Below are 22,753 nucleotides of genomic sequence, written 5' to 3'. Positions count from 1 at the left end.
TAGGCTCTAACTTCGCCCTTATATCTTCTAGCCTCGATGAGCTTCATTTGACTGGCGTTATGGGTGACGTCACACTTGCTTAGTCCACTTCTTTATACAGTCTATGCTATAACCCTAATACGATTTTTATCTACATTTTAAAAGCTGTTAATTAATATTGCCTCAACTAAACACTGCAGTACTGTTTCCTCTCTGTGTCCCCTCCAAACAGTTGCACATTAGACGGTGTGAAAGCAAACATTTGTGTGTGCGTGCGTGTGCGTGTCTACATAGACTAGAATTGATGTATAGTGTTTGTGTCTATAGGCCAGTTATCTTATTGTACACAACTTGGGGTGTTCGACATTTCTCTCCTGCAGCGAATTGGCCCCCTATTAGCTAAGCAGCAATGACCCGGTTTGTATTTGCACGCTCTGCTTTCTTACTCCTATCTTAGGGTCCTTGTAACGCTTCTATCTCTCTCTCTCTTTCTTTCACTTCTCTATCCTCACTCTATGCTCTTTCTCTACTACAGTTATTCGGTGTACAGTACCCTCTGTCATTCTGTGCTGGCATGGTGCTTGTGCAACTGGGACTGCATTTTTCGCTGAAGAGGCACATGGATAATAGCGCAGGCAGTGTCTTCCCCCTCTTTCTGTCGTTGAAGCGCTCTCCTTCCCATAAGCTGACTCTTAAGCAGTGTGGTGAGCAGACCCTGGCTCCTGTTACACCCAACCATAATATATTCAGCCTCGACACACGGCCAACGACCTTTTATTTGGCATTCAAACAACTAACGCCTTGCAGGGAAATTGTGTCAGATTTAGGAATGGGACTATATCGAAATTTGGCGTCACGATTATCATGGCCAAAATAATTACGATTAATGGTTATATCACGATAATGAGTTGCTTTCAGTTTGAAAATCTTACGGATATTAATCATTTCAATTTTAATATTACGAATGGTTTGCACTGGAGATCGACCGATATGGGTTTTTTCATGGCTGATACCAGTTGTTTAGAATACAGAACAACTTCTCTCCGGTGAGCTCTGCCGATATTTTTGGGCCAGTACGCGGGGACGATTTATTTTCCCCAAATTATTTAATTTTAATTTACTACAAATTTACCCCAAGCCCTATTTTAACCACAGATCTATAAGAGAGCTGTGTGGTTGTGTTTTTTTCATTTTTTTCCAAGTGTTAATATAAAGCTTTGTATGTATTTTTAGGCAGCAGATAGACCAAAACAAAATATCAGCCTGTGCTGGAAATTTAAGGTCAACAGCCGACACATTAAAAAGTAAAAAAATTGTCATCTTTAGATTTCATATTTCAATTTATGGGATTGCACTAAGGGAGATCATTGTGGAGAAGTATTTTTTTTCTGCATAATCTGATGATGTAATGGCAATTATCCTTGTTGGCAATTTTCACGTTTATATAAAAGTCCCACAAACCATTACTGTTGAGTCTTTTTTATCATGATAAAGGATATTACTCGTTATTGTCCCATCCCTAACCACACTGTAAATACGCCTGTGTCAAAATAAGCATTACAAATCATGTTACCAACTGAAATGATCAAATTTGGTTTGTTTTGTAAAGCTCTAAATCCAATATTTCCCAAGTTAACTCTCATTCAAATACACATAGTCTGCCAATGTTGCATAAATCTTATTCAAATCCCTGCTATGATGCGTGGGTGCAGAAGAGAGGATTTAAATGGAGAGAGGTGGCTTGCTCACCTGGCTTGAGTGGCTCATTGGCTCCTGCGCTATTATCTGTGGGGGGGCACTGACAGCTGAGATTTGGCATTTCACAGTAAAAGTAGACGTTATTAAATTATATAATGCTTCAGTTTAGTGAAAATCTTTGACATTTTAGTTTTAAATTATTATCTTTATTGCTTTCAAACATCAAGATAATTTAATTTGATCTTCCACCGAATTGTAAAGCATTCAAACAGGAAAGTTTTAGGACTTTGTTGAGATGTGGATGCCTTGGTCCAGCTGCGCAGAGCCCCGCCCCTGCCGTTTATTGTGTGTGATTTCTAGGCAGCTAGAGGTGTGTGGTACTTTACTGGGATCTATTTACTCTTTCTGTCTTTCCCCTTTTGGTCTTCGCTCTGACTCTCTAACATTGTTTTGCATTGCATGTTTTAACTTTGGTAGTAATATTCGGTACTCCTCCTTGTTAAATCATTTCAACAGTTATACCTTCCCCAGCCCCATCTCTCTCCCCATCTCTCCTGCTCCACCCAAATCCTCCCAAACCTGCCCCCTTCTCCTGCCCCTCACCTAACCTCATCCAAGAGCGATATGCAGTGGGCATCCTCAGAGCTCCAGGCAGCACAACAGATGTCCAGAACGTTTAATCATGTTTTAATTGGTGGATATTTATACACAGGCAAATTAAACTTGAAAATAATAACGCGCCTGTCCCATTTTACATGCTTGAGTAACTGCTGGTCCAAACAAAAGCATTTTTATCAGTTAGTCAAATCTCTAGCCAAGAGTTTCCTTGCAGAAAACAGAAAAAAAACCTCTATTAATGTGATATTTTGTTAAACTTACAGAATTTGGCCACCATGTTTGAAAGGTAAGTAAAAGGAAATGACAAAATGAATGTTTTACAGCTCTGTAATCTAATCCCACTAATTTAAATTACATTGAACACATTTAGAGATGTTCAATACATTATATTTATTTTGTAATCAGTGCTGCTAAGCAACTTAGCAGCTAAACATAAGCCTCTGTGATATGTCTAAAACCTTAGAAGGGAACTGGACAGTAAAAACCCTCATTCAAAGTTAATTCTAGTGGTGTTCATTCCATTGTACTGATAAACTGAACGACAGTTGAGATTGACTCTGAGGTCCTGTGGGGTCCCCTGCATATCACTGCCCCTCCCATACCTCTGGCCCTGCACTGTGCCAAACATGGCGCAGTGCACCCTTAAAGCCACCCGCTCTTGTAGACCTCTGGATAACGTTTTCTATTTTCTTTCTCTTGTATTAACAGTCAGTTGGTGGATATAATGACATGCCTACTTCTGTTTGTACACTATTTGTGTTTGTCAAAGGCAGAGAGAGATTTGCATTGTAAGACTTAGAGAAGCTAGTAGAACTGCAGTTCAAAGCGTTTGGCTGGTTTCTTACGTTGTGTCACGTGTGACTGTTTTTTTGACAGCCCAGTATTTTAAAGCCAGGTTCGTATGGAAATGCCTTCACTCCACTTGCACTGCTGTTGGACTCGCCGCCGTTGCTTTCATCCGTCTGTCTGTCTCTTCTTTTGGTGCACTCATCAGTGCTTCTACACGTGGCGGGCACCTCATCTCCGCCCGGCAAGTCCAAATGTAGAAACAATCCACTGGTGCTTCATCAGATGTTACAAATATAACTTATTATTAAAATGTTCAGGTATGACATACAAGACATTTATTCTGTGTAGCCTGTCAATATCACAACAGCTGAAAAGAAAACACACACTGACAATATTCCCTTGTCATTAGATTAGATTTTCCCAAATATAATGGTTTAACATAATATGTAAGTTAGACAAATGGCAGGCTGCATCTAGACTGTGTGTATATACAGGAGAGCCTAATTGCTGGTTCTTCCATTAGCATTGAGGGACATAAAAGTGCTTTATGTTGGTGGGAGGGGTTCACTGCAGCACATTCTGCAGTATTTCTCCTTTCTCTCGACAATAAAACCAAATTGTCTGAAGAAACAAAGCTGAGACAGACTGGTGTAAAGTTTGTGCTGTCTGTTGTTTGGCCTGGTTACAGATTCATAAAGGCAGTATTCTTCTGACACGCCACTCAGATTCCTCTCTTATCTCTTTTGCTGCGGAAATATCTGACAGTCCCACTGAGTGAACACAGCACCACTCACATCTATCAAAGGGAGCCGCCTCCACCAACCAGGAAGTGCAGCTTGTTTGGGGACTGGAACATAAACACAGATAACTGTTCTGTGACCTATGATAGTGGCTAGTGCTGGCTACACTTTTTAGATTCTGTATTAGTAATGTGTAGCAGTCACTGTGATGGAAATACCAGAACTATGTAATGTATTGAAGTCATGAATTGGTTTACCAGGAGACAAAGACCTAAAATTACATTGTATTACATATGGACAGATGGTCAAAACAAAAAGACAATATATGAAGACTACATCATTTTAAAATTTTGAACTTTTTGGAACTTTTTGCTTACTGTTACTGCATAATATTGGACTAGGAATGTCACAATATCATTGCTTAGTACTGAGGAAAAATAGGTTTTGATCGACTAAACAACAGTGAAATCTAGGCCTGTCATGATAACATTTTTAAGTTTGATATATTGCTGAAGAAACTATAGATGATAAACGACAATATATTAAAAGTAGTTATTGCCACAAGCTGAAATAAATGAATGGCAGTACAAAACACTTCAGTTTCAAATCTTATCATATAGACAAAAAATGTTTCCAGTAGTGCAAAGAAAATGCACACCCGATAAATACTTCAAGTTTCATATTTAGAACAATGGGTTGATATAGTAATTATCTTCACGCCTACTTCCATTCACATTGCCTAATAGAGCACCACTCCCTAGTATTGCAAAATCAAAATTTTTCAGAATGATGAAATAATGTGGAAAAAGTGTCATGACAACAACAAATTAAAAAGCACTTTATAACTAGGTATGTTTTTAAAATACAGATTATATTTAAAATCATGACCTGTATAACAGCAAATAATCTTTATCACTAATTCTAGATCTAGATCTAGTTACAATGATGAAGCACCACCACACAGTAAACCAGTCTAACTTTGTATTTTCTCACATTTTGGGGCGGAGATGCCGTGTCGCTCGTGTCTTACATCCCTCACATGCACTAACCCATTGACGCTCACCTCATGGTCCTAAAATCTCACCCCTCTGTGGCTCGGGTGGCTGTGCGCACATCCAGAGCCCTCCTCACCTCCCTCTCTCTGTGCCTGATCCACTTTGAATCTAACACAGTTGCAGTTTTGTTTCGACCACCTGCCCCATTTGCCCCTCTGTCCGTGTCCACAGTGCACTACTAACCCCAGTCGTTCTTTTTGTTAAAGTGAATTTAACAAAAAGCTGCATGCTGTTGTTGTTTATTTCAGTTTTTGTTCCAACCCCCTTCACTTTTCTGTTTGTGAGAGTTGATATCGATCTCTTTGTGATTATAAATATCCTTTTTGTTTGGTTTGTATGTCTGTTTGATAGAATGCAGCACTCTGGTGAATGTTAGCCAAAGCTTGGATTAGTTATAATCACAACTGAAAACCAAAAAAACACTGCTTATTCTAAAGAAGTCTCATTGTGTCCTGTTTATTTGTGCTTGAGGATGTTATTTAGTGTGTAGTGGTGGGACGGTCTTGCATTTCACTTGTTTATGTTTACCTGTTGATCCATACTAGTGGTAAATAGTCTCCAACATGCCATGTAGTTACAGACTTCTACTTGTGCACGTTTTTGTTCCTAAATATTTGCTTTGTTATAAATTTGTCATTGGAACTATACTTATCAATGTATAATCCACATTTTAATGTAATTGTCAGTAAAATTCAAGTATTTAAAGGTCCTGTATTACACAAAATTGTTTCTTGTGAGCTTTGTTATAATGTTACCTCCTCAAAAACATAACTGGAATTGTGTTTTGTTTCATTCACAGGTTTGAGTAATCCTGGTTTATTAGTCTGTCTACATCTCCAAAGCTCAAAATTCTCTGTTTCACCTTGGAATGTCATGTAGTGGTGGTTTTGAAGTTAATAGCTACCCTTTTACCTTTTAGTTCAGTAGAGATTGGCATTTCCACAGCTGAAATCATCCATATTATTATTATTATTATTATTATTATTATTATTATTATTATTATTATTATTATATGTATGGAGTTTAAAAACACAGGGGTGGGGAGCACTTCCTGAGTTACCGCATGACATCACAAGGTGGAACAGAGTGTTTTCCATTTGAGAGAAGAACTCCGCCTAAATATGCAGGACTTGTGTATTAAACATGTGAATGAAAGAAAACAAAACACCAGGTATGTTTTTTGATAAGGAAACAGCATTATAACGTAGATCAGAATATAGCGTAATATGGGCCCTTTAACACATGAAGTACACTCCCAAATAGTAAATGATGTTATCTTATGGGTGACAAAGATAGAAACTAAATCAACAGCTCAGCAACCCATTCACAGGAAGTTAGACGTTATCTTGAACAAATATTACAAACATGCAAGTATCTTTTGCACTTGTATTTGAACTACATTTGGACAATTGATAACAAACCAAACGATATGACCAAAACCTGCACAAACAGTTACTTCTTTGAACCAGTCCACGGGGCACATACACACAATGTCTGCCTTCACGTACCCCCCTCCACTCTACTGTCCACCCTGGGCCTTGTAATGGTAACCCAAGGCCCACACCACAAGTTTCACACCTCTATCTCTCCTTTTCCTCCTTCTCTTCCTCGCTGTATTTTATTTTGTTGTGACAGCTGCTAAATGTTTCATGGTGCCTCCCCCCTCCTGACCCCTCCTCCTTTTCGTCATGTTTACGGTATCACGGCAAGCTTGGAGTTTCTTGGTCTTGATTTTCGTTCAATGCAAGATTTCCATACCTGTACTGTGTCACTTGATTTCTTTGTGGACTTAAAGCTCGCCCTATCAGTGGTTCATATATGTATGCGTGTGATACATATATTTGACCGCTTCTCCTTCCTTGTTCCTTAGTCATAGTAAGTTGGTGTGTTAAAATATAGACATATTCATTTTACAAGGTTCACTTAGAGATGTAATTCTAGTTTGCACACATACTGCCTCTTTACCTTCGATGAAAAGCTTTTAGAAACTTTGTCACTGCCCTTATCACTATCTGTGCTGGAAGACACTGATGTTACATGCTGTAGATCTGTATGGCAAACATGAGAATTGGTGATGGTGGTGGTTGTGATGATAGTGTGACTTGAGTGAATTTTTATTTCTCATTATTTTATTTTGAAATGCCGTGTGACCCGTGCAAACGCGGGTAAAAGCTCTTCTTATTATTGGAATATTTTTGGTTTTTCTCCTCTGTTTTCTCTGCCAGGATAACATCGGACACCGGTTGCTACAGAAACATGGATGGAAGTTGGGGCAAGGCCTGGGCAAAACAATGCAGGGTAAGGAAACACTCCACACACACAAACATAAAAGCGGGTTCTACCCAACTACAATTTTCTGCTTTCTTTTCCCTTTTTACCCATATATCTATTTTTTACCAACCAGTTTATTTTCTTTGTTGACAAATTTACTGATGCTGGTTTTGCTTGCTCTACTTTTTGATATAGTTTATTTCACAGACTATACTAGAAAGTACTGCATTTTCTGGACTATACGTTACTCTGGAGTATAAGTCGCACAAGCAAAAAAATGCATAATAATGAAGAAAAAACTTACATAAGTCGCACTGGACTATAAGTCACATTTTTGAGGGGAAATTTATTTTACAACATCTGAGACCAAGAACAGACATTTTATCTTTAAAGGCAAATTATAATAATAACAATAAAATGGAGAACAACAGCTATGCCAGCTATGCCAGCAAACACATAAAATGTAACATAAGCTCTGGCTCATATACACAGAAAATTGCAAATGAACGCATTGAAAATAAACATACCACTTTGGCCTGCTAGTAAACAAACTGGTGAACCAAAAACTTTATATTTTACTTGTCAACTGGGAAATTAAATCTGAAATGGATAAAGAAAACAAGTCCAGTAAATTTTCTTACAGGTATTACAAACACATCAGCGCCAACTATTGGTCAAACAAGTGAACTGTAACATGTATAATCCACCGTTATTCAGCTTCATGAAGCATAGACAATGAACTGAATACATGTCTGGTATGTTAACGTAAGATATTAACAATTAATAAGATAACTAAAACATAAAAAAACGCATCTGAGTATAAGTCGCACCCTCGATGAAACTATTAAAAAAAGTCCAACTTATAGTCTGGAAAATACAGTACTGTTTTTTTTGCCTTGACGTTACTTGATTACATTTGATGTGATTGTAGGCTAGAGAAACTGCTCCATGCTACTTGTAATTTGTAAAAGTGTGTTATGTTAACATTTGACACAGATTTTAAAGGTATACAGTATAACTTTTCTGGTGGATGGTCCATCACTTGTTTGTCACCATGGAGATGTTATTGCTGGAATGGTATATTATGAAGTTCTATATATATATATATATATATATATATATATATAACGATAATATTGAAACTAATTATTGCCACTGACACAACAACCCAAGAGCATTTTTAAAACACAAAAACTATTCTAAGTCTGCAATATTGTTAAAAAAAAATCATAAGCTGAAATAAATGCAACAGCAGAACGAAACACTTTGAGTTGAGTTATTGAAATTATAGAAGAAGAATGTTACACAGTATGGAATTAAACTGTTTTCATGGAGACAAGCAAGTGAGATCTGTGGAGAGGCAACCCCGCTCACACTAAGAAAGAATGCAATACCTAAAATTAAATTAATACAAGATGAGTAAGTTTAATGCCATACAGTGTAACCTTCCAGGCAAGGCAATAAAATCTCCATGGCGACTAACAAACAGCGGACCCTGCCACCAGAAAACTTAGAGTGCGCCTTTTAATGTACTTTAGTGAGTCAGCTCTATCATTGTCCTTTCACTTGGCTTTAATGGCACGGATATGAACTGAAGCATTGCGGTCTTTTGTAAGGTCTATCTCCCCTCCTCAGCTCTTTGCAGTCTGTGGCTCAATAAACTCTGGAAGTGGGTGAGCGCTGTACATCAGCTTGCGGCAGCTGTAATTGGATAGCCTTGTCCGTATTGACTTGCTGGAGTGGGAGTAGGCGTGTGGGCTGCTTTGGCTAACGTCAGCAGCTCATTAGCACTAGCTTGCCCGCGCTCATAGGCTCAGTGGGTCTGACTCAGTCCTGGCATGTTTCCACAGAGCGCCCTCCTGTTGCTGCCCTCTCCTCGTAGCTTCTGTTTTCGTCCGATTTCTTCATCTTACCATTGTAGCTTCAGTTGTCATTGTCAATTAAAATGAGATTGTGAGTGAAGCGAAGTCGTAGCCCATTTCCCAGAAGGCTTTTTGAAATATAAAGGTCATGCTGCATGCTTTTAAAACCTTTTTTGTGGCATTTTAGGAAGCTTCAAATTTGATTAAAACTACACTTGTCACTATTTGTAGGTTGGCATCTGTTCATATGCAATTCTTAGTTTGTAATCCTCCTTTCTAAGTACTTCACGGCTGGTGGATATGACAATATTTTTTTTTTCTACTTTTTCAATTCAACTTTATTTTTCATCAATTCAATTTAAAGGTCCTATATTACACAACATTGACTCTTGTTTGAATGTTGTTACCTCATCAAAAACATACCTGTGTTTTGTTTCATTCACACGTTTGGTAACCCTTTGCCCTTTTACCTTTTGTTCAGCCTAAATATGCTGGGTTTGTGTGTTAAACGTGTGAATGAAACAAAAGACAACTCCATGTATTTTTTTTTGATGAGGAAACAGCATTATAACACAGATCAGAAAATAGTGTACTTATGGGCCTGTTAACACCCAAAAAAACTGAACTTACAGAATTTGAATGTCTCTTTCATATTTGGAAATGACTGAATGATTAAAATATGTTTAATTTCCCAGTCCTAAAGTACAATTTTCCTCCTCATCATCTTTGAGTAACATAAACCATTACAAGTAGGTTTCCACCCTTTTACTAACCTCAACCCATAAGAAATTATTGCATAAATGGTTTTCTAGCATGTGCCTGGGATTACAGAGATCTCTGCGTTCAGACCTGCAGACTAACCCAATTTCTACCTAATGCAATCACGCTTCCATTACATCTGTCTTAACCATCCAACCCATGATGCATGACAAGCCTATAGTATGGATAGAGATGCTTGGTAACTGTCATATAACTAACAATGTTTTGTGTTAAAATATATATATATAAAAATGATAGTTTACCTGTTGATGGCTTGTAGATTGTGGAATGTGGTGATGTCAAACTTCCAGATGGGGCAAGAGCCAGTTTCATTAAGAATATGGAAAATGGAAATCATCTGGAACCTGATGATTCAAAATGGAGACCAGGCTTCTGCTCTCTCTATTGCCATAAAGACCGTCATGTTCACTGCCTGGCCAAAAAAAAGGTCACACACTCTAATTTGGTTGTTCCGCCTTTAGCTTTGATTACAGCACACATTTGCTGTGGCATTGTTTCGATAAGCTTCTGCAATGTCACAAGATTTATTTCTATCCAGTGTTGCATTAATTTTTCACCAAGATCTTGCATTGATGATGGTAGAGTCCGCTGTACAAAGCCTTCTCCAGCACATCCCAAAGATTCTCAATGGGGTTAAGGTCTGGACTCTGTGGTGGGCAATCCATGTGTGAAAATGATGTCTCATGCTCCTGAACTACTCTGTCACAATTTGAGCCTGATGAATCCTGGCATTGTCATCTTGGAATATGCCCGTGTCATCAGGGAAGAAAAAATCCATTGATGGAATAACCTGGTCATTCAGTATATTCAGGTGTCAGCTGACCTCATTCTTTGAGCACAGACTGTTGCTGAACCTGGACCGGACTTATACCCATAGACTTGTACTTGCTTAGTTAAATCCAGGTGGTGACTTTTTTTGGCTGGGCAGTGTATTTTATTCAGTTATTGACATCATAACCAAACAACAGTGAAACCCACTGTGGTTTACATTGGCTAATAGATTCCCATTCCTCTGACCTGCTTTATGAAAACAAACTTGGTGAATGATAAAAATTAATTTGACATAAACTGCAGGCTAAAATGCACTTTTCACTTGAATTGACTACAAGACTTTTTTTTGATTCTTTGATGCTTATGATTACATTCTGAAAATTGAATTAATCCTGACATCCCTAATAGTAACTTTACCTGCCTCCAATCTCCATTAGATATTATGAGCCTGTAGGATTTTATGAGGTCATCTCAAACCCAAAGCTTGCTACAAGTTATCTATATAAACTTAAAAGGTCCTATATTACTCAAAACTGATTTTTGTGAGCCTTAAGCCATGTTATAATGGTGTTACCTCCTCAAAGACAGACCTGAAGTTGTGTTTTGTTTCATTCACACATGTTTGAGTAATCCTTTATTAGTCTGTCTACATATCCAAAGGTCAAAAAGCTCTGTTCTACCTTGTGACAACTTGAAAACTACCACTACAGGACAACAGCTTTACAACAACCTTTTACATTTAGTTCAGTAGAGATCTCAGAGCTGAAATGATCCAATGATTCTTGTGAAGGTGTGTGGAGTTTAAAAAGACAAGGGAGTACTTCTTGTATGTTTGAGAGAAGAACTCAAGAAGCCTAAATATGCAGGATTTGTGTGTTAAACTTGTGTGAATGATACAAAACACTCCTCCAGTTGTGTTTGTGATGAGGAAACAACATAACATAGATTTGGAAGTAGTGAAATATGGTCCTTTTAAGTAACTAATGAAGTGACTAGAAGTTTAGCAGATGTTCGTCACATAGGCAAATAGGCGATACCTCTAGTTTTGGAAAAGCTGAAGCGTTAGACTGATTTATGTCATAGTTGGCTGAGCTCCCCTGCTCTTGTACGTATATGGTCTTGCTTCCCGTTGTTTTGGAGTTGCTAAGCCCCGCTCAGTCGGACTATGGCTTCTTACCAGGACACTACCTCACTGTGCAAGAGCTAACAGTTGCGTGTCATGCAGTTGTATTATTTCGGGTCTGCTATCGAGGTGGTCGCGAACTGATTCTATTAAAATCGTCTGCTCATGTGTGGACTGGAGGGCATCGCGAGTCATAGGGGTCATGTTTGTGTTTTTGCCACTGGCGCTTTTGGTATCTGGTTATGTAAGCTGCCTGCTGTTTTGGCAAACAAGAGCGCAGCAAAAGAGGAGTATAGAATTGGTCTAAAATTGAATTGTGGTACATTTTGAGTAGGGGCGGGAGATATGGGGGGGAAAAAATTGCAATTTGATCACAATTCATTTACACGTTGTATTTTTCTAATGCTTTTAAGAGGTGAATACAGTCATCTGCTTCTAGTGATTGGTTAAAAATAGCTGTCACTCACTTATAGGCTTAAAGAGGTTAACCAATAGGGGAAGTGGGTGGGCAAGTAAAGCTTGAACAGACATATCATCAGTGGGGTTTGGTCACAATTTGACTTTTATCACCATATCGCTCAGCCCTAACCCTGAGCTAATAGTGAACCATAATGAACATCATTGCGCTGCTTTCTGAGATCACAGTTTCCCTCTCCTCCCCTGTCCTCTCTGACAACTACAACAGTTTAGAGTTTTACAAAACATTGTCTCCCCTTTTTAAGTTTTCAGTGTATTGACTTTGTTCTTATTCTTCTTTTGTCCTTTTTGCCCCTTTTTAGGTAAGGTTTGTTGGGACCCTCTGTATGTCCGTATGTGTATGTGTGGGTGTGCTTTCCTTCTCCCACTCTGCAGTTGACTTTACTGTAACAACCTTTTTACAGTGTACCGTAGGCTAATGGCCCCTATCAGCTTCCTACTATTCGCTTTATAATCACTAAACCTTTTAAGTATTGTGAGTGTTTCTGCTTTTAAAAAAACAAAGTCCAAAAATTTTAATAATTCGAAATCAAGATAGATCTAGGAAGCCATGATTCCACCATTACATCCTGTAGTGTCAATCACCACAAAACGTGTAGTTCTCCTTGACTCTTGAGGCTGCTGTATCTGGGTATCTGATTGGCTGTAACTACAACTTTGAATGGCTTGCAGAGTAGACAGTTTCCCCTCCTTTCTGCCTGTTTGCTTGTTTCTACCTTCAAAACCGGTGAAACTCATGTGTATGTGTGTGTGTGTGTGTATGTACTACTGACCGGGCCAATGAGTCAACTTACAGGGACCACCTCACCACTGTCTCAACCCCCCCCTTCCATGGCTGTTCACAGACCCCCATCCTCCCCCTTGTTTCTTTACCCTCCTGCACAGCATGTTGATCCCAGAGGTGTACCCCTGCCTGCCTCAAACTGCCACTCAGCCTCGGGCTTTTAGCAGTGTTGGAGGAAGAACAAGAAAGTGCTCATTGGTTGACATGATAGTGGGTGAAGTAGCTTTGCAAATCTGTGAGACAGTAGACGTTCAATTTTATTATTACATTTTTAAACAAAATTTCAGTATTGATTTTATGGACATACACAAGACAGACTTTTAAGTTGGCATCGTTTAACAACAAAATGCCAAATTTATTCCCCAAAATTTGAAAATCTGCTGAAAAACTCTTAGTATTTAAGAGTATTGGCTGTAGACCTCATAATTAAAAAAAACAAAAGCCTTGACGATCAGACATGACAGAATCAATTGTGTTTGATTCAAATTAAACTAATTGGCCAGCCCAAATGTAGACACACAGTAGAAGGTAAAACTCTTGAGTCCGCTCTAAGCATTGCTCAAAGCCCTCTGGTGTTCTTCTCAGGTACATTTGTGTGTCATGTCATCACTGCTGCCGGGTTAAGCACATCCAGAACTTGACTTGCTGGCTGCACGCTAGCAAGAAATACACGTAATCGCAGGGAGTTTTGATAACTGGGCTGACACAACTGTTTTGAGAGGCAAAAAAACTCAATGGGGGAAAATGGTGGTTGTTGCTACAAGCGTCATACAAAATGCTTTTAAAAGACTATAATCAAACGTCTTCATTTCTTAAAGGTGCACTGTGTATTTTTTCGAGTGGGGGGCTAGCCACCAGCTTGTCTACATAAAAATTGTATTACTTTGCCTGGGATGCTTCACAGTATGGCTTTAATCTCCATCTCTTTAGACACGAGCAGGAACTGTCACCGGGCCAAGTTACAGATCTAGTCTGTGGAGCGGTCCCTGTTTACAGCAAGATGTTTTTAAGGATAATGCTGAACAACAAATACACGTTAAAGAAAGCCTATTACCATACTGTGGAGCATCCCAGATGAAACAAGATCTCCATAGTGACGAGCCCCCACTTGATATGTTACATATTTGCACCTTTTAACAGAAATCATTTGCTAATGTAGTTTATTATTAAGTTTGGGCACATTTTCTGTAACCTAATCAGACCAAAACCAGTCTAGAAGCTTGGGGTCTTGGGCGCGTGAGTGGTGAGAGAGGATCCCTGTAAGCACCGAGCCCTGAGTGAAGGGATGAGGGGTAGGGGGTGACGCCATGACGCCCCTGTAGCTCTGCCCCTGAAACCCCACTGCCACACTCCCAACCCCACCCTCCCTTCTCTATGTGCCTCAATCTTCCTGCTTAACCAATTGGTGTTTCTTTTTTACAGCTATTTGATCCTGCCCATGTTGTGCTGATGGTAAACTTAGTGGTAAATGTTATTTTATCCCCCAATTGAATTATTTTATTTTTTTTTTTTCTCTTTTGTTTTGATTTCTCCCATAATTTATTTACCTCTCATCAGAGCACCAATGCTACATAGGCTTCCAATTCTCTCTGTATTAGTCTTCATCCTGCTGCTTGTATATATATATATATTTATATCATGCATACGTATTACTTCTAGAACATTGTCATTTTGTTTGTTTTCAGTTTTTAACCTTGTGATTCACACCCTGTGATGATCTAGATGCACATTGTTTTTGTCTGGTCCTTTCTTTTCCACTGGAATGGGTAATGTGGAAGTATCGTCACTGTGTTTGAGGACTGGTGATAGTTTGGGATGACTATAATTGTTCATTAATCTTTAATCCTGGATCCCGTTCACACAGACCACTGCAGTGGCTAACACACCCACTCTGTTGTGGTTTCAGTTCTGATGCTGTGATCAGTAGGTAGTCTTCTTGTGATACAGAAATTACACCATCTGCCCCTCTCCTCTCACTTCCTTTGTGGAATAATGCCTCTAATATTGAAGCTGCCATAGATCCCTCCCATCAAGCACTGCAGTGGGCCTGCGAGTCCAGGCCAGCCATTACACGTCAGTACACCCATGCATCTATGATTTCAGACATGTCATTGGGCTGTGATGGAGTCAAGACAGTGGAGATATTTATCAAATACTGGTACAAAAATATATTTAAACAAATATTAAAAGTGATAAATTTGTAGTATAATCTGCCAATATAAAGTGTTTGAAATAATTCCATATGCCCAATGGTATACATCGAGAACTAATTCATGGGAGAAAACTAATTCAAATGTGTTGTGGAGGAAAAAACTGAAACCAAACTGAATTGATAATCAGAACGTTTGATTATTGTATTTGGCTGGCAACAGGAGCAGCAGATTAGTCCAAATTCTCTATGCATTTTGTTATGAGATTCCCCTGTCTATCTGTCTGTCTGTCCTCCCCCCTCCTCCCACCCATCCCATATGTGTCCAGGTGAGTATCCCCCTGCACTGTCACCATGGCGATACCTGGCCTGTGACGTCACTCTGCCGTAGTTCAGTGCTTGTGTCCTTTTTAATTTTACTCTGTCTTTCTCTCTGCTTTGTTTGGCTGATTATGAGTGGATTAAGCAATGTGTCAATCTCCAAAGTAGTTTGATTTTATATATTTTTCTTTAATGTTTCATTCTTGTTTTTGGTTGTCTTTGGTTTGTTTATTTTTCTACAATTTCCTTCAGAGCTTGCTCTTTTCACAGCTTACGTGACAGAGTTTAAGTAGAGTTCATTTTTAGTGAAGGGGGTTTGAGCAAGGGAGGAGATTTGGACTTATGGACATTGAAAAGGACTTGCAGTGGTCAGCCATGCCAAGCTTAGAAAGAAGCGATTCAATTGGTCTGCTCCTCTCCCGGGTAGTGTCGCAGTGACAGTGGCTCCACTCACACTCTCCACATGCGCACACACACAGACACACACAGTCACTGAGGCTGTCCTTGATAAACTTGGCATTCTGGTTTAACAAGACTGCAGCAGTGAACAGCCGCAGGAGGAGATGAGGACTAATATCTGTTCTATATCACACACTGTCAAAACATCAGAGCATAAAAACAATTTCAGTAGAAAAATTTAGAAAGTCATTTTGAATGGATCAAATATACTGCCCTTGGTGGCTGCAGTAAGCTGTGAGAATAGCCAGTATTTGGTTCACTGTAGCTTTTTGGTCTCTTTGCACTTGAAGGCAAAATTCTCTAACCCCAGCACCCTATGCTCTATAAGCAGGCTGTCTCCGAGCTGGTCACATGACCCAGTTTCAAAAACTTCACTAACACTTTGCTCTGTGTTTCTTTTCTCAGGACGCACTGACCCTGTGCCCATTATCATCAAACATGACGTTATGGGGATGGGACGAATGGAGATGGAGGTGAGCTGCCTTTTATGGACCACACACAGGAAATACACAGCGCTGGAGCGTATATATTTACAGTAGATGATAAAAAGTGCTACAACAATATTAATTCTGAATAGGACGATGTAACTTTTCCAGTGGGGAGTCCGCTACTATCAACATCATTTTGCTTTGCCTTTACCTGCATTCTTACTGTGAGCGGGGTTGCCTCACAGTAAGAATGCAATTAAGTTTAATGTTATACTGTGGAACATTCCAGGCCAAGTAATGCAATCTCCATGGGGACAAGCAAGAAAGGTTAGATAGTGCACGTTTTAATACACAAAAACAAGAAATATTTTATGAGATACATGCCAGGTATAGGAGTACAAATGACTACTCGCTTTTTTTTACAAGTATTTACACTTTTGTAACTTGAGGTATCTTGCTGTTGTAGCTCGACTATGCAGAAGATGCCACAGAAAAAAGAAGAGTTCTGGAAATTGAAAAAGAGGACACAGAGGAACTACGGCAGAAATACAAGGTACATTGTTTTGTTCTTTGTAAATGGTTCCTGTTTATAGTAGCGATGTACATGCAAATCATTGATGCAAATTCTGCTGGTAACACTTCCTTTTGTCTTTCAATTTTAGGACCAGGTGGAAAAAGAAAAGGCCATCGCAAAGGCTCTGGAAGACCTGAGAGCCAACTTCTACTGTGAGCTGTGTGACAAGCAGTACACCAAGCATCAAGAGTTTGACAACCACATCAACTCATATGACCATGCTCACAAACAGGTAAATCAGATAAACCAACCTTAATAAGTACAAAAAAATTCTTTATAATTATATTGACATTATGTCTGTTTGTGAAAACAGAGACTGAAGGAGTTAAAACAGCGAGAGTTTGCAAGAAATGTGTCATTGCGTTCTCGGAAAGGTGGAAAAAAGCAAGAAAAAATGTTGCGTAGATTACATGTGTTGGCTGAGCAAAGGAAACAGCAGGACAGGTAAGCGTGCAAACAGCGCCCTCTCATGGTTGGATCTTAGAGATGCCATTTGCTAAGTCTGTTGAAATGGATGTTGACATAATTAAATTTTTTTATATATTTTTTGTTTTTGTTTTAGTACTCCTGGAAGTGGACCGAAGTTTAAAACCACTACAGTGGCCGTAGATGGAGAAAATGTTGAGGATAGTGACATGGCATTAGAAAACGTGCCAGAAATTGCATTGGAAGCCCCAGTTACAGACAAAAGTGAACAAGCATCCCCAAAGCAAGGCTCGACCATCAGTTTCTCTCTTGGCAAAAACAGTTCTTCCTCCCCTACTCCGAGCAGCGGTGGATCAAAAGTTAGTGTTTCCTTTTCATTCGCAAAGAAAACGCCAGTGAAGCTTGAGACAGCGGCTGCTGTGTTCACAGATCATGGTGAGGAGATTGTAGAAGAAGGCGAAAGTCAAAATGGAGAAAAGGCTGCAGGACAAGAGGAGGGAGTGGGGGGAGGTACGGAGAGCCCAAAGCCAGGATCAGAAGGGGGTGAGGCAGTAGAGGCAGTTACAGTAGCCCCCACAGAAGAGGAACAACAGCCTGATGATGGGGCGTCTCTAGCGTCGACTCTGAACAAATTGAAAATGATGATGAAGAAAGAGGATGGGTATTGTGGACAGGAACCTCAGTACTATCATTATATCCCGCCTGCTCACTGTCGGGTCAAGCCTCACTTTCAGTTCTTGTTATTCATGAAAGCAACAGACCAGAATCAAAGCAAAGATGAGGAAGAGAAGGAAAAAGAGGAGAAAGAGGGGAAAACTACTGAAGTTACCCCAGAACAGAAGGAGGCTAATGTAAATGAATCTACAGTAGTTATAAATGAGGTGACGCTAGCCAATGTAGCTGAAACAAAAAACAGTGAAAGTAAAACAAATGAAACTAGAACTAGTGAAAATACATCGACCAGTGAAAATAAATCCACAAGAAGTAAGAAACAGTCAAAGAAAACTACAAACGAATCAACAACAGTAAAAGAAATAAAAGAGATAGAAAGTAATCCAACATCAGCACCAGAAGCTGACCCTCCACCTCCAGATTTGAAAAAGGAGGAAACACCACCATGTTCAGCAAACACAACACCCCCTGATACTACCTCTGCACCTAAAACTGACAACACTCAAGAGGCAGTAAATTCAGACCAGGGCCCTAAAATACCTACTGGTCCTTTTTTCCCTGTTTTGAGTAAAGATGAAAGCACTACTTTACAGTGGCCGTCTGAGCTTCTTGAATTTACTAAAGCCCAGCCCTCTCTGTCGTACAGTTGTAATCCGCTTTACTTTGATTTCAAATTGTCTCGTAATAAAGGTGTACGAAATGCAAAACTATCAAAATCTCCTAAACCCGAAGGATCAGATGAAAAAGTACAAACAGCTGCTTCAACAACTGAAGCTGATTCCACTGATAAACCTGGTTCAAGCACCGACAAAGAGAAGGCAGCTCCAAAGGAGGAGCCTGTACAACCAGACAGTGATGCACTGAAAGCAGCAAGTGGTAGTGCCAAGAAAAAGAAAAAAAAGAAAAAGCACAAGAAGTCGTCCAAACATTCAAAGCGCAAAGAAAAGGACAAAGGAGCAGGTGAAGAGGCAGAGGGAGAGGGGGAATCAGCCCAAGAAAAAACTAAAAAGAAGAAAAAGCACAAACGAAAGAAAAGCAAAAATAAAGGTCCAGACCAAGAGGAGCCTTCAGGTGAGGAGAAAGACAAGTCTAAGGTGAAGTCTGAGGATAAAGTGCCATCAAATCAACCAACCACAGTGAGTGCATCCACTGGCAGCACTGGAGCTGAACCAGGGAAGAGGAAACGTGCTACAAAAGAAGTGCCTTCTAAATCTGGAGCAGAGGAGGGAGCGTCTGCAAAAGGCAGTGATAAACCAAACTCACTAGAGGAGCACAGTGGCACCAAGCGTCAGAAGACTGATGCGAGTGTAGTGCAAAGTGCCTCCTGCTCCACATCTGCCCAGAAGAGTCCAGCTTCTGGTCGACCCCCCAGCAGCGACAGTGAGGATGGAGGCTCAAACCAACGCTCACGCCATCACAAGTCCAGTCCCCGAGACCGGAGACACCACAGCGAGGAGTCAGGACGCTCCCACAGCCGCTCCCCCCGACGAGGGGAGAGGCGGGGTAGTAGTCGAAGACGACATCGTGGTCAAACCTCCCGCAGTCGCTCTTACTCTAGCAGCTCAGAGCGCTCCTCTCGAGGCAGCAGCCGCTACAGTCACCGCAGCCGCAGCTACTCTGAGAGTTACAGTGACTACAGCACAGAGGGGCACAGGCGCCGTCATTCCAAACGCTCATCAGATTCTGAGTATGAGAGACGGGGCAGTAGAGGGCGCAGGCGGTCCAGGAGACATCAGTACTCCTCCTCTTCCTCTGACGACTCACGCTCTCGCTCACGCAGCTACAGCCGCCGCAAGCGGCATCGGAGGCATCACCACAGTAGCTCCCGGAGCTCAAGTAGCTGGAGCCGCAGTACCAGCGGCAGGTCCTGGAGACGGAGCTACAGCCGCAGCCACAGTTCTGCCAGCCGCTCCTCGTCCTCTACTAAAGGCTCACCCCATCGCAGGGGGGCCAGGAGCAGAGCAGACAGTGACACACATCGCAGAGACTTTAACCGCTCTCGCATCTACCGCTCCCAGTCACCTCGGGCGTCCTCCTCACGAGGCCTTAACCGCAGCACGCATTCATCGAGTTCACAGGCTCTGAGAGTAGGCGGCTCTCGAGATGCAGGAGAACAGAAAAACACACTTACAGCTCGACAGCTTCTGGAAAAAGTACAGTCCAAGAAGAGCTCTGATGATACTGCTCCAGGAACTAAATCTGGAGGTAAAATCAAGGACCCGCCACAGGGTTACTTTGGCCCCAAGCTTCCCCCCACTCTGGGAAACAAAGCCATGCTACCACTCTTTGGTAAACTACAGGCAGGAAAGAAGCCAGTGATTCCTCTCACCAGACCAGACGAGGGCGACAAAGGAAAGGGTTCAGAGGCTGACAGTGAGATCATCCTGGTGGAGCCCATTCGAGAGTTTCCCCCTCCACCTCCGCCCCCAGCTCCGCCAGTACAGAAGGTGCAGGAGGCCCCCCAGAGCACAGCTGTGCCAGAAGAGGCTCAGCAGCCTCCCACTGACCAGCAGATGCTTCAAGAGCCCAGGCCTCTGTTTGAACAGGAAGCACCCATGATAATGGGTCCATATCAAGGAGACACTGAGCAAGACCCTTCTCAAAACCCTATGATGGAACCACTTATGCCCGACATGCAGCAGCAGCCTCCAATGCACGCCTATGCTGGTTACCCCCCTGCCCTGGAGGAGGATGGCCTGGAGGCTGAGGAGGATGGACTGGCTCCTCTGGAGAGTCAGCCCATCACTTTCACCCCGGAGGAGATGGAGAAATACAGCAAGCTGCAGCAGGCCGCACAGCAGCACATCCAGCAGCAGCTCCTGGCCAAACAGGTGAAGACGTTTCCCTCGGCAGCGGCTGCTGCGGCAGCTGCAGCTGCGGCCGCTAACCTGGCACCCGCCCCTCCTCCCCCTGCTCTGCAGCAAATCCACATCCAACAGCCCACTGTGTCTGTGGCCTCTGGGACCTCCATCACCACAGTGCAGCACGCCATTCTGCAGCACCACGCTGCCACTGCAGCTGCCATGGGCATTCACCCTGGTCACCCACACCACCCACACCCAGCCCACGCCCAGCTCGCCCAAGTACACCACATCCCTCAGCACCACCTCACCCCCATCTCCCTCTCCCCTCTGGGTCCCTCTCTCGGTCACTCTTTAGGACACTCTCTGGGACATGCTGGCCTCATTCCGGCCCATCCCACTGCCTTCCTCTCTGGACAGCCCATCCACATCATCCCAGCGTCTGCTCTTCACCACACTCCTCTGGCCCTGCACCATGTCCCCCACACAGCTCTGTACCCCACTCTTTTCACCCCGCGGCCCTCTCAAGCCGCTGCAGCAGCAGCGCTCCAGCTGCACCCACTGCTCCATCCCTTCTTCTCAGGGCAGGACCTCCAACACCCTCCTAACCATGGCTCTTGAGCAATGCACATTTTACCAAACCAGCCATATAAAATTGTCATGTTATTGGTCACATGATCCAATCAATTTTCTTCTGGCCTACAGTGAGATAACCTAAGAGACACTAACTTTTATTAACTGTTCTTTAGCCATTACCATTTGGTAATGACCTAAATCTTTAAGGTGTTTTATAATACCTCTGACACTGGTGTTTATTAAGAACATTTTTAAACGAGCAAACTACTGGAGTTTTTGTTTTACACATAAGTTTCTTAATCTGCTCAGTTTGCAGTTAGCCAAAGAAATCTACATACAACATATAATGGCTGACTTGTTAAGTAAATCATGTCAGGAAGAGGGTCACGGCATCAAGTCAAAGCATGCATTTCAGGCCTGCTCCTTATTTCTACTTATAATGTGAAGCCCAGTGATGATGGTCATCTTAAATTCAGATCTAGTTTCCAAACACGGTACCATCATTTTTAAATAAGAGAGTGAAGCTTGTCTTCATTACTCTGAGATGAAGCTAATGTTTCTTGTGGTAAGGGTTTATGTGAATGAATTGCACTGATATCTGTACATGACAATGATGCTTTTTTGCATCATGTAACAATACGATTGTAGTATACTGCAATAATTGTATTTTTTCTGTTTTTAAATTATTTTCCTAAATGCTCTTTTAGGAAGAGCTTTTTTGCTTTTGTGTAATTTTGTAAATATAACTGCTGTAGATTAATCTGATGTAACCATTGTAGAGGTTAAAACTGCTACTGAAAAACAAGTTTAATGGACAACAAATGTATCCAGGTAAAAATCTCTTATACTTGTAAAGACTGCAGAGGGCGTAAACATTAACAACATGTCAGTAGCAACTATTATTTTTTAAAAGAACGACTTTGTTTTGGCAAATAAAATGTTGAGTTCATATATATTGCAAGTGTCCTTTTTACTCTGAACACTAGGTGGCGAACTCGTCTTGAATCACGGTTTTATTATATAGTACATATGGTTTTCATGAAGGACAGATGCTGAACAAAAGAAAAATACGATTTTTTTATTATGAACTAAGTCAGTCACACAGTGGGACTAAACGGGATAAAGATGGTATAGAGACATGAGTATAGATGAAGCTAGTAAAGGAACGCATGGTGTTGAATGCATTTATAATGAAATATTTTAAAAATTGCTAAAAATCTAGTCTCAGCAAGTGTACAGAAGCAATCCATCATGGCACACTCAAGTCTCAAAGCTGTGGTTCTCTGACAATCATATACATATGAACAAAAACATTTTATTAAAATATTTGATTTGCCAAACTCCAAAATATAGTAAACATATTGTATACATTAAATTAAAATACAGAATTAGAAAACTGA

The 22,753-nt window shown here is 41.0% G+C and overlaps 2 protein-coding genes across 6 annotated transcripts in view; both read left to right on the top strand.

Moving 5' to 3' along the window:
• Positions 1 to 22,306, top strand: part of gpatch8 (G patch domain containing 8) — a 28,853-nt gene extending 6,547 nt beyond the window's left edge. The window contains exons 2-9 of one of the 5 annotated variants that reach the window (XM_033970852.2): positions 360 to 396; positions 3,172 to 3,190; positions 7,105 to 7,177; positions 16,282 to 16,349; positions 16,771 to 16,857; positions 16,967 to 17,110; positions 17,192 to 17,322; positions 17,441 to 22,306. In XM_033970852.2, coding sequence (XP_033826743.1) covers positions 7,171 to 7,177; positions 16,282 to 16,349; positions 16,771 to 16,857; positions 16,967 to 17,110; positions 17,192 to 17,322; positions 17,441 to 21,398 — 4,395 coding nt within the window. In that variant the 5' untranslated portion in view covers positions 360 to 396; positions 3,172 to 3,190; positions 7,105 to 7,170 and the 3' untranslated portion in view covers positions 21,399 to 22,306. Of the gene's footprint in view, positions 1 to 359; positions 397 to 3,171; positions 3,191 to 7,104; positions 7,178 to 14,369; positions 14,412 to 16,281; positions 16,350 to 16,770; positions 16,858 to 16,966; positions 17,111 to 17,191; positions 17,323 to 17,440 lie in introns of those variants that run through there. The other 4 variants (XM_055223897.1, XM_055223896.1, XM_033970854.2 and 1 more) reach the window with 4 other exon arrangements.
• LOC117374337 (apoptosis regulator BAX-like) overlaps positions 1 to 22,753 on the top strand; it is a 240,471-nt gene that overhangs the window by 29,586 nt on the left and 188,132 nt on the right. The window lies entirely within an intron of this gene.

Source organism: Periophthalmus magnuspinnatus, chromosome 8 (genome assembly GCF_009829125.3).
Source record: "Periophthalmus magnuspinnatus isolate fPerMag1 chromosome 8, fPerMag1.2.pri, whole genome shotgun sequence".
NCBI classification, from domain to species: Eukaryota; Metazoa; Chordata; class Actinopteri; order Gobiiformes; family Gobiidae; genus Periophthalmus; species Periophthalmus magnuspinnatus.
Note: the sequence above shows the minus strand (reverse complement) of the source record. Positions and strands in the feature narration are given on the sequence as shown.